Source organism: Corvus brachyrhynchos, unplaced genomic scaffold (genome assembly GCF_000691975.1).
Source record: "Corvus brachyrhynchos isolate BGI_N302 unplaced genomic scaffold, ASM69197v1 scaffold203, whole genome shotgun sequence".
In the NCBI taxonomy this organism is placed as follows: domain Eukaryota; kingdom Metazoa; phylum Chordata; class Aves; order Passeriformes; family Corvidae; genus Corvus; species Corvus brachyrhynchos.
Window position 1 is genome coordinate 271,073 of NW_008237408.1, and position 10,931 is coordinate 282,003.

At 50.9% G+C, this 10,931-nt stretch overlaps 1 protein-coding gene across 1 annotated transcript in view; it reads left to right on the top strand.

Moving 5' to 3' along the window:
* The window catches only part of FAM167A (family with sequence similarity 167 member A), a 19,874-nt gene extending 9,212 nt beyond the window's left edge, over positions 1-10,662 (top strand). Inside the window, exon 3 of the mRNA XM_008631028.2 lies at positions 7,922-10,662. Coding sequence (XP_008629250.1) covers positions 7,922-8,185 — 264 coding nt within the window. The 3' untranslated portion in view covers positions 8,186-10,662. The remainder of the gene's footprint in view (positions 1-7,921) is intronic.
* The last annotated feature ends 269 nt before the right edge of the window (positions 10,663-10,931 follow it).

Consider the following 10,931-nt stretch of genomic DNA (forward strand, 5'->3'; position numbering starts at 1 on the left):
ATTTGCAGCAGGGGCTGGGACATCACTTGTGGCCAACACTTGTGAAAATGTTCCTGTGCAGACGCTTTGTTTTTGAGAAATACTGAAATCTTTGAGGGGAACTTCTGACAACAGTGAATAATAGTTTTAAAGATTTCTTTGTGACTTTTGCTTCAGGTAATGTTGACTTGTCAACTTTCTGTTGCTGTATTCACCCAACTCCTCTGATCCCCTGAGAATTTATTTACAGAGGTGGCTCTGGGTGCTGTGCTTTGGTGACTTTGTTTCTCAGGATCTTGGCTTTCAGGCATTCAGGACTATTAGGAACAGTGTTGACATGATCCCCTACAACCCCTCAGTGCTCTGGAGAACCTCAGCTCCAGATGTGTGACCTGAATCTGGGTGCAATCCTAAATTCACACTTGATGTAAACCCTGAATCTCGAGATGGTCAAAGACAGCAAGAAGCAGATTTTCCTTCTCAGAATCCTGGATTTTAAAAGATTTGGGGTTTTTTTCAATCTCTGCCCATGATGGAAGTATAAATTGTCTCAGAGTCTGATTCTACCCCTTAGACTGGGGTGTGGTATCTAAACCACCATCTGTCAAAAACTGAAAGTTTAAATTAAGGAAGAGAAAAGGCCAAGCAAACCTTAATTGTTCCCCACTTTCCATTTTCCAGACACTTAATTACACTGGTCTTTGCTGGATCTGGACGTAACTGGTAATTTAGAACAATTTCCCCAAAAGAGAGAGCAGTTTTTTGACTGACCACAGGGTGAAATAGCTGTGCTGGAGGCACGAGTGTGGGTAAGAGCTGCCAGCAGGCAGAGGGAGCACAGCCAGGCCATCCCATCACACGGTGTTGGAACCAAAAGGTGCATTTTGCATTGCATTTCAAGGGTGAAATCCAGCTTTTTGTCAAATAAAGGAACAAGCTTCCAAACATCCCAACATAGCCAGGATTTTTCCTTGGTTTTGCCCATGTTGTGGTAAGAAAGGCATTGGGAAGGCTCCATAGCAGGATGAAGCCCAGTGACCAACCAGATCCTGGGCTGATCCCCCAGCATGGACAGGAGGGGACGGGGGAGTCTGCTCCTGTGCCCTGCTCAGGTGACACCCCACCTGCAGAGCTGCCTCCAGATCTGGGGTCCAGCACAGGAAGGACATGGAGCTGCTGGAGCAATTCCAGAGGTGGCACCAGGATGATCAGAGGGATGGAGCAGCTCTGCTGTGAGGAAAGGCTGAGAGAATTGGGATTGTTCATCATGGAGAAGGCTTCAGGCTGACCTAATTGTGGTCTTCCAGTTCCTGAAGGGAGCCTACAAGAAAGATGGAGAGGGACTTTGGACAAGGGCCTGGAACGACAGGACAAGGGGGAATGGCTTCCCACTGCCAGAGAGCAGGGATAGATGGGATTTTGGGAAGGAATTCCTGGCTGTGAGGGTGGAAAGACCCTGGCACAGGGTGCCCAGAGAAGCTGGGAAGTGTCCAAGGCCAGGTCGGATGGGGCTTGGAGCACCCTGGGCTAGTGGAAGGTGTCCCTGCCCATGGCAGAGGGTGGGATGGGATGATCTTTAAGGTCCCTTCCAACCCAAACCATTCCATGATTCTGTGATTCCATTAGATGGTTATTTAGGGTCTGTAGGATTCATCTATCCAATGAAAGGGCAAAAGCTGGTGAAGGTGGAGACTCTTTCCATGCAGGAAAGAAGTGCAGCAGCCATGTCCCTACTGAATGAAATGCAGAGTGTGCAGCTCCATCACCCCCAACCCTCAGCACAGCTCCCAGCGTGTTCAGGCCAGGTTGTTTCAACAGCATCACCCTGGAATGGTTCTGGCTTGTCCCAGGGAGCATCCTGCCAAGCACTTGGAGCTTCAGGAGTCTGCACATGCTGGGGACTGTTCCCAACAGGCAATGGGTACAGGACCACCCAGCTTTGGATTTATCTCTATCCCAGACAAAAGCAGCAGAGGCAGGAGAGTAAATTTCATGCTATCATAGAAGAGTTTAGGTTGGGAAAGCCCTCTAAGATCATTGAGTCCAACCACTCCCCAGCTCTGCCAAGGCAGCACTAAACCATGTCCCCAAATGCCACACCCACACAGCTTTTCAGTCGCTCTGGGGATGGGGATTCCTCCACTGCACTGGCCAGCTGCGCCAGGGCTGGACAATCCTTTTCCTGAAGAATTTTTTCCTAGTATCCAATTTAAACCTCTCTTGGGACAACTTGAGGCCATTTCCTCTTGCCCTATCTCTTGTTACTCCCAATCCACACAAAAGCCATCATCTGACACTGCAAGGAATTTTCCTCTGTGTGTCCAGAGTCTGCTCAGGTTTAGCTTCAGCCAGGTTCAGGCTGCTCATGTTCAGAAGTGAAGGAAAAGACAAAAGCAAGGTTTTCTTGTCCATCTGGTTTTCTTGGCCTGTCACCTGCCATGACCAGCCCCAGGCCCTGGTTCTGCACACCAGGCCCTGGCCCTGGTTTGTAGGACTGACATAAGCCCACGGAGCCTCAGCCAGCCACGTCAGCTGGGCCCTGCTGAGAACCTGGCCCCGAGAAGCTGATTTATTCAGACATGCGAACTGCTCTTGTTTTTGTGCTGAGAGGCTCTGTGGAGGTGTAGGAGCAAATTGCAGCTCTCAGCGTGTGCTGAGCTGCCCCGGGGCTGGAGCATTTCCCTCCCCAGCTCCTCCTGCCTCTTCTTTGCCCTTGTGTTTGCCTTTGCACTGTCAAGTGTGGCAGCTCCTCATCTGTGCTGAGAGCAAAACCATCACCAGCCTGGGGATGGTGACAGACTTGAGGACTGGAGGGGTCACACTTTGCTCTTTGTTTTTGAAATTTGCCAGGTTTTACAAGTTATAAAATTAAGCACTCAGAGTTCTCTCCCTCTCAAGTATGGCCAAAGTACAAACCTATGAACAGGGACATCTTAGAATAGTTGTAACTTTGTCCCCTTAGGAAAAATGAGTTTTCTGTCTCAAATTCACCAGTTTGGTACTCAGATCTGAGTGAGCCTGCATTCTGTGAGCCAGAATGCAGGAAGGAGTTGAAAAGGAACACAAATATCTGATGTCCTCTCCTGGGAAATTGTAAAACACCAGTGTCCTGTTGGTCACACATTTATTATTACGTATTAGGCACTATTATTATCATTTGGGATACTGATATTGGCTGAGCAAGTGCTTGAGTGAATTTAAACAAAATTTCCTCATTATGAGGGTGCAGAGGCCCTGGCAAAGGGTGCCCAGAGAAGCTGTGGCTGCCCCTGGATCCCTGGAAGTGCCCAAGGCCAGGTTAGACGGGGCTTGGAGCAACCTGGGCTAGTGGAAGGTGTCCCTGCCCATGGAACAGGATGATCTTTAAGGGTCCCTTGCAACCCCAAGCATTCCATGACTCTGTGACCTCTACTGTTAAGTTGCTGAAACTAGGGAAGAGTTTAGGATTTATTATGGAACAGGACCATGCCCAAGGGTCAGCTTGGGTGCAGCCACCCTGTTTTCAGGAGAGAGGGAGCCAACACAGACTAAACAACACTGAGGAAGAGTGAGATTTGGTACCCACGACAGGCTTTGCATGGGCTGCACCACAAGGACATGAGTACCTAAAATTACCCACAACAGGGTGGTGTCTGAGCACCTTTGAAGAAGCTCCAAACCAAAACACAGACAATGTGGACTTCTCTGAAGGGTTTGGCAAGGATCTGACAAGTGGCCTGTGCTTCTCCGTGCTTGAACCCAAGTGGCTGCACGCAGGAAAGCACCACTTCACATCTCAGTTTCTTTTGATCTTTTGGAAATAAAAAGGGCTGGCCCTGCGGGAGCAGCTGTTTCTCCACAGACTGTCCCCCTGAGCTTCATGGGCCAGGCTGGGACTTCATCCATGGGACTCTTCTCTTCTGGGAGGAGAGGGAAATCTCAAAGAGCTCCCCATCTCCATGCCTTGGGGTGTTCCCTGCTGAAACACCCCCCACAACAATGCAGGGAAAAGATGGACTGCTGGAAATGGGAAAATTATTGGAAAATTATTCCTGTCTGTTGAAGGCAAAATTGAAGGCAACTGCTTGTATCTGTTTGGGCTGAGCCACCTCAACTGGAAAACAGGAAAGAATACATCCAAAGCTTTCTCTCCCTGAGAGAGAACAACCCTGGGAGACTTTGAGGCTTAATCCAAGCAGAAAATCCTCCCTGGCTTCATAAGATTCTGTAGTCCAGCTTTGCATTTCAACCCAGCAGTTGCTTCACTGCTGGGAAGGAGCTGAGTTTGATTCCCCCTTCCACCCTGTCAAGTTCAACCCAGCATCCTGTGCACCCCAACAGCATTCCCCAGCCATGCTGGTGAGAAACAGCTGGAGCTGGGTGTGCAGGAAGAGCCCAAATGTGTTAGAAATTTGGGTTTTATGAGCAAGACACACCTAAGGTCTTCCTGTCCTGGCCATGAGAGGATCAAAGGAGATGGAAAGCCTGGCTTCTGCTGGATGCTCCCCATGGGTTTCTCCAGGACATTGCACTCCGTGTGGGGGATCCTGCTGCTGTCCCACACGGGTGAACTGGAGCGTGGAGTTACCTCGTGGTGCCCGGCCCTGTGGGCGAACTCTGCCAACCAAAAACCCCACAGCTTCCCATGAGGTGGCCCCTGTAATCCCGTTATTCATTCCCAGGCAGCTCTGTGGGGCTCTGCTGGCCTGTCAGTGCTGCTTTTAAAGGGACATCACTCATCCTTTCCAGCGATTGTTTGGTCCTCAGCATGGGACGGGGGGAATGGCTTTAGTATTTGTGCAGAGCCTCTGGGAAAGGGAAGGAGAATGAGGATTTCTGGGTTCTGGCTGAAATTCCACTAAATATTCCAGGAGGGTTTGACCAGAGCAGTGTTTAATGGGAGAGCTCCATGGATGCAGGACAGGGGGTTTGCACCTCAAGCCAAGCCCCAGGGATGAGTGTGAGGAGTGAGAGTTCATGTCCTGCAGAGCAGCCCAACTTTCATGCTCCACCCTCTGCCCAGATGTCACCCCGTGGAGCTGCCTCTGCAGGACCTGTCACCAGCCAAGGAACTCCCAAGCCCTCGGGAAGACAAGGCAGCCTTCCAAGGAGCGCAGGCAGTCACAGCCCTCACCCCGTGTGCCATCTCCTCCTTGTGCACATCATCCTCTCATAGAAACATGGAATCGCTAAGGTTGGAAAAGCCCTCGAAGATCGTTGAGTCCAAGGCCACCTCTAAACCATGTCCAAAAGTGCCACATCCACATGCTTTTAGTGAACCATTGCCAGGCTTTGTTCCTCATCTTCATTTTCTAGAGGGCTTTGCCTTCCAGCTTGCATGAAACCAAACGGCTTCCTCAAAAGAGAGGGAAAACAAGAACTGGTCAAAAAATGTAAAGCTGGTTTGCAAGAGGAAAAAAGCACCTATAGCTCACACCCCTCTGCACAATGGCCTCATAATTCTCTTTTAAATGCTTTTTTTTGTTGGCAGCAGAGGCTTTTTTAATCCCACATTCTTCCAAATATTAAATGAAAGCCTTTGTTGGCATTTCTTAGGTAAGTTGATACACCGAGAAGAAAGAATGACCCAGGGTCTCTTCAATAGCACCTGTGATCACCTCCCTGATAAAGTGTCAGCATTTGTTGTGAGACAGGGAAAATTATCAACAGAATGATTTTTTTTATTACTGCAACTCAGGTGGGAGAATAAAAGCCTGCCTGGCATGGCTCTGCTGGGGGCACAGGTTATGGAGTCTGAGAGGAAGTAGTGGAGTGTTTTTTGAAAAAGGTGAATGGCCACAACCCTGCCAACAATTTGAGAGAGATTTCCTGAGAGAGGGAGAGAGATTCACTCAGAGATTGGTACAAAGGTGACTTAATCCCCTCCAGACAGCCGAGCTGGAGTCCAGCTGCTGGCTGGGAGCATCAGACAAGGTCCTCCAGGATGCCTCTGTAGTGTCAGAGAAACACAGAACAGTTTGGGTTTGAAGGGATTTAGATGGGATATTGGAAAGAAATTCTACCCTGAGAGCGTGGTGAGGCCCTGGCACAGGTTCCCATCCCTGGAAGTGTTCAAGGCCAGGTTGGACAGGACTTGGAGCAACCTGGGACAGTGGAAGGGGTCCCTGCCATGGCAGAGGGTGGGGCTGGATGAGCTTTAAAGTCCCTTCCAACCCAAACCATTCTGGGATGCTCTGATTGTCTGGAGGAGGAGGGATTATGGCACAAGCTAAAGCAACCCTGAGGCTGCTTTGGTTCACACCCTCCTTGCAGCAGCCCTTGTTTCAGGCATGGAAAGGTCTCATGTAGGAATATCAGGGTCTCTGTGGGGTCTCTCAAGGGGAATTTTCCCTCCTCCCTTCCCTTCTGCATCTCCATGCACAAGCCACCAGGCCAGGAATAATTTACTCCCTACACCCAGAGCTACATCTGTACCCACAAATTGAGCAGATCATTTTCAGGCCTGGAGGGAAACTGATATGGTCTGATCACATCCCTGCTGCTAAAATCCAGACAAGGGAAATTTATCCCAAAACCTAGAATCATGGAGTCCTGGAAGTGCCTGAGCTGGAAAGGACCTTTGAGATCACCCTTCTGGGGGGCCTGTTTGGCTTCTCTCCCACCCCCTTTTCTCTGCAGCTTTTGTGGTTTTGTTGCTTTTCTGTGAGGAGGGAAGTGGGGTGAGAAAAGGGAATTGTCTTGATCTGCTTTTCCAGCCCTGCCTGCTCCTGCTCCCCAGGCTGATTCCCACACCAAGTGTTCACCTCCTTCCTTCACTACCCACAGCATCCTGTGGCAATGGATTTTCTTAATTATGAGTTAGATTTTTTTAAAGAATAGAAGACCTCTTTTCTTTCATTATTTCTGAATCTTCCGCCTTTCCAAGCCAGGTGCCAGGGGAGAGAAAAATACATCCAAAACACTTAGATCATTAGCTTGGAGGTGGTAGTTCTCTCTCCTGGGGGAAACCATGGAGGTCCCATCCTGAGAGCCACTTCAAATCACCGAGATAAAATAAGCCACAGGGGAGGTGGAGACTGTCATGGACCAGCTCTGATTTATGCAGGCTGCAAACCCAGGCTGAGTATTTGGGGATCAGTTATTCGGTGTTCTTTTAATTGGTCCTTTCCACCTCTAATTGCTCCATCTCCCTGTGGCTGCTGCCTTATGAGCAAAATTAATTTGGGCTTTGTTTAATGTTGAGATGGAGGCTCTGAAGCCTGACGGATACCCAAGCCAACAGCCTTGGCACGGCTTTAATTCCAGTTTCCTGGTGCTCCTGAAAACACGAGCAGGCACAGACTTTCTCGATTGTTAAAAATTCCCCATCCTGAGCTGCTATATTTTTGGGATGCATTGCTGGCTTGGAAGATCCCCGTCTCCCTCCCAGATGGAGCACCTCTAGATGAGTTTACAGAATCACAGAAGCAGCTAGGTTGGAAAAGACCTTTGAGATCATCAAGTCCAACCTGTGACCCAACACCACTTATCAACCAGACCAGGGCACGGAGTGCCGCATCCAGTCTTTTTTTAAACACCTCCAGGGATGGTGACTCCCCCACCTCCCTGGGCAGCCCATTCCATGCCCAATCACTCCTTCTGTGAAGAAATTTTTCCTCATGTCCAGCCTAAACCTCTCCTGGCACAGCTTAAGGCTGTGTCTTCTTGTCCAGTCGCTGGATGCTTGGGAAAAGAGCCCGATCCCCACCTGGCTGCCCCCTCCTGTCAGGGAGTTGTAGAGAGTGATGAGGTCTCTCTGAGCCTCCTCTTCTCCAGGCTGAGCCCCCCCCAGCTCCCTCAGCTGCTCCTCACAGGGCTTGTGCTCCAGACCCTTCCCCAGCCTTGTCACCCTTCTCTGGACACATCCAAGCACCTCAACATCCTTCCATTCCGTGCTCTGGTGCAGCTTCGAGCAGGACGCAGCAAATTTGCCACTAAAAACCCTCTTCCCTCCCCGTTGCAGGCAGAAATGCGTCTGCAGGACCAGCAGCTGGCCAGGCAGCTCATGCGGCTGCGCAGCGACATCAACAAGCTGAAGATCGAGCAGACGTGCCACCTGCACCAGCGCATGCTCAACGATGCCACCTACGAGCTGGAGGAGAGGGACGAACTCGCTGACCTCTTCTGCGACTTCCCCCTCATGAGCTCCTTCAGCCTCTCCACGCCCCTCAAGCTCATCGGGGTCACCAAGATGAACATCAACTCCCGCCGGTTCTCGCTGTGCTGAACGGGGGGGAAGGAGAGGGAAGGATGGGAGAGAAAGAGGGAGACGGGTCTCTCTGCCTCATGGCTGGGTGAGGAAAGGCCAATGAGGAGCAGAGGGAACGGGAGCAAACGGGGAACCCGCAGCTGGTCTTGGTGGCAGCGCAGAGGTGGGCACTGGAATGGCCCGGGGATGCTCATGGGGAAGGCAGGACCTGCATGGAGGAGGCCTGGAGAGCATCCGAACCCAACACGTGCACTCAGCTCCTTTGCCAAGTCCCTTCTCCTCCTCTTCCCCCCGCAGGACGCAGCTCGGTGTAGGTGGCTGTGCTCAAAAATCAAAGGAGGGGTCGAAGATCAGCCACAAAGCAAAATCCCTCTTCCCTTCCCCTTCCTCTCCTCCCAGGCTGGAGCAAGAGTGTTGCTCTCCTCCATGGATGTCTCCCTGGGCACCAACCCTCAGCCTCTGCTGCTGCAAGCGCAGGGTCCGTGGGGCTATTTCAGGTGGGAAGTTGATTTCCAGTGGGAAGGAGCCCTCCCAGCAAGCAAAGGGCTGTGGGTTAAATGGTACCAGCCCCAACAAGTGGTGAGAAGATGTGTTTGTTGGATTGCTCCATAGAGTCCAGGTCACTACAGCTTCCTTTTGCCTGTGGTATAGAGTATGGATTCTCCATGGGCACATTCAGAGATTCCAGCTGACCAGAAATCTCCTGTGTGCTCTGGAAGTCATACCCAGAGCAATACATGTTTCTGATCCTGTTGGATCCCGTTGTCAGCCACAAGACACCCTGTGGTTCTCCCTGCAAATGAGGAAATGTCGTACCCAAGACATCGCCTATCAGAGAAATCCCCAGGCTGACACCCCCCAGCAGCAGCACCAGCAAATCCTGGATCCTCTGTAGCAACACACATCCATCAGAGAGAGGAACTTCAAGAGGAGAAAAGGGACTTTTGGGTAATGAACTCAAAAAGGGACTTAAAATTTAAGGGAGAAATTGCTGTGATGAGCTTTGGACCTGCAGCAACGTAGGGGTTCCCCCCCTGCCCAGCAGAATGTGAGATGGATGCTGGATTTTCTTGCCTTTCAGTGCACACAGCTGCCTGTACCTGGCACAGGGGGCAGAGACCTCTGGTGCTGCCCAGCAAGGGCAGGGACTCCAGAGGCTTTGCCATGGCAATTTTGGGACACTTGGCACCCAAGACAGTACAGATGAAGCGTGGGTGCCGTCAGGTGCTCCCTCCTGTGCCCACACCGCTCCTGACCCTGTCAGGGTGGAACAATCCTGCTCATGTCATCCCTGCCCATGGCAGGAGGGTTGGGATCAGATGATCTTTATGGTCCCATCCAACCCAAACCATTCTACGAACCCAGCCCAACTCTGCTCCTCACCATGTGCCTGAGCAGGAGCAGCTCTTGGCTGAGCAGACCTGGCTGTGTCCGCAGCATCAGCCTGGGAAGGAGCAGGAGGAGCAATCCCGCTGCTCTGGAAGCTGTGGCTGTGTCGATGTGCCTGTGGCTGTCTGTGAGCTCTGTGTGTGTGTCAGTCTCTGTGTGTGTGCATCTGAGCCCGCAGGACGCCTCTCCCGGGAGGCTCCGGGCTGGGTTCATGCCTTTGTTCCGAAAGGTGACGGGAGCCGAGATCCGGCGAGACTCCGACGTGCCTGGGAGGATGCAATGAGGCTTCCAGACCTGGGGGCACCACAGAGAGTTTTAGGTTGGTGCAGAGAAGACAGATAATTCGTGTGCCTCCACAGGTCTCCGTGGGAGGGACAAATTAAGGGGTTCACAGATGTGTGGGGCCGGGGACTCTGGAGCTGAGATCGGTCCTCCATCCCCCACAACCCCCGGGTGATGCCTCCCCATCCACTCCAAAGCTCCCTGAGTAACTTTTCTTTCTGCTAAGGAAGAATTTTAGGCACCAGAGCTTTATCTACACCATCAGCACCATGCCTGGGTGCTGAATCTTGTGCTCCCCAGGTGAGGAAGGTTTATTTTGGGTTGTGACCAGACTGTCACTTGGCCTCTGGACAAGACAACCAGCCGCGGTGCCACTTAGTTTACTAGGAACAGCCTTATTTCCCCATCGACATCTTGGAAAAAAAACCAACCCACCTCATTAAAATTCTTCTTTGTTTACTTTTTTCATGAAAATAAATCAGTTTGTGTCCCACATGTTGATTTTCAGAGGCATTTTCAATCAGAAGATAGAAATGATGGTTTTTCAGTGAAAAGAATGCCTTGGAAAGGGGGATTGTTTCTCTCTAGGGGCAACTGGAGTCGAGTACAGGGTGGACCTGCCTTTGGGCTCTTGCCTGGTATCCAAAAGCAGGAGGTTAATTCAAGCACAGTCTTAGGGGGTCTTTACACGTGGCATTGGAAAATCAGACGTCTGGGTTCCAGACATGTATTTTCTGCATTAAGGGGGATGAGGGGTGGGTGTAACTGCCAGCTGTTTGTCAAAATGCACATTTTTTTAATTATAAAAGGTCTGTCTGTATTGATTTGTGCCTCTGGTGTCTCACTGTGCTGAGGAAGCACCAGGATGGTGCGTTCCAGGATTACAGGTGTGCCGGGTTTGTTCCTGGCAGGTTTCTGTATCCACTCACACCCTTCAGCTCCAACTGGCAGTCCAGGAGAGATGGGAGGGGAAGAGGAAAATCAGGTGGGAGCACTTATGGTGTATTTGGACAAAAATGGATGGGAAAGAAAGCAAAAAACAGCAAAAACAACAAAATCCCTTTTTTATGTTTTATGTTTTTCAGCCACTGAA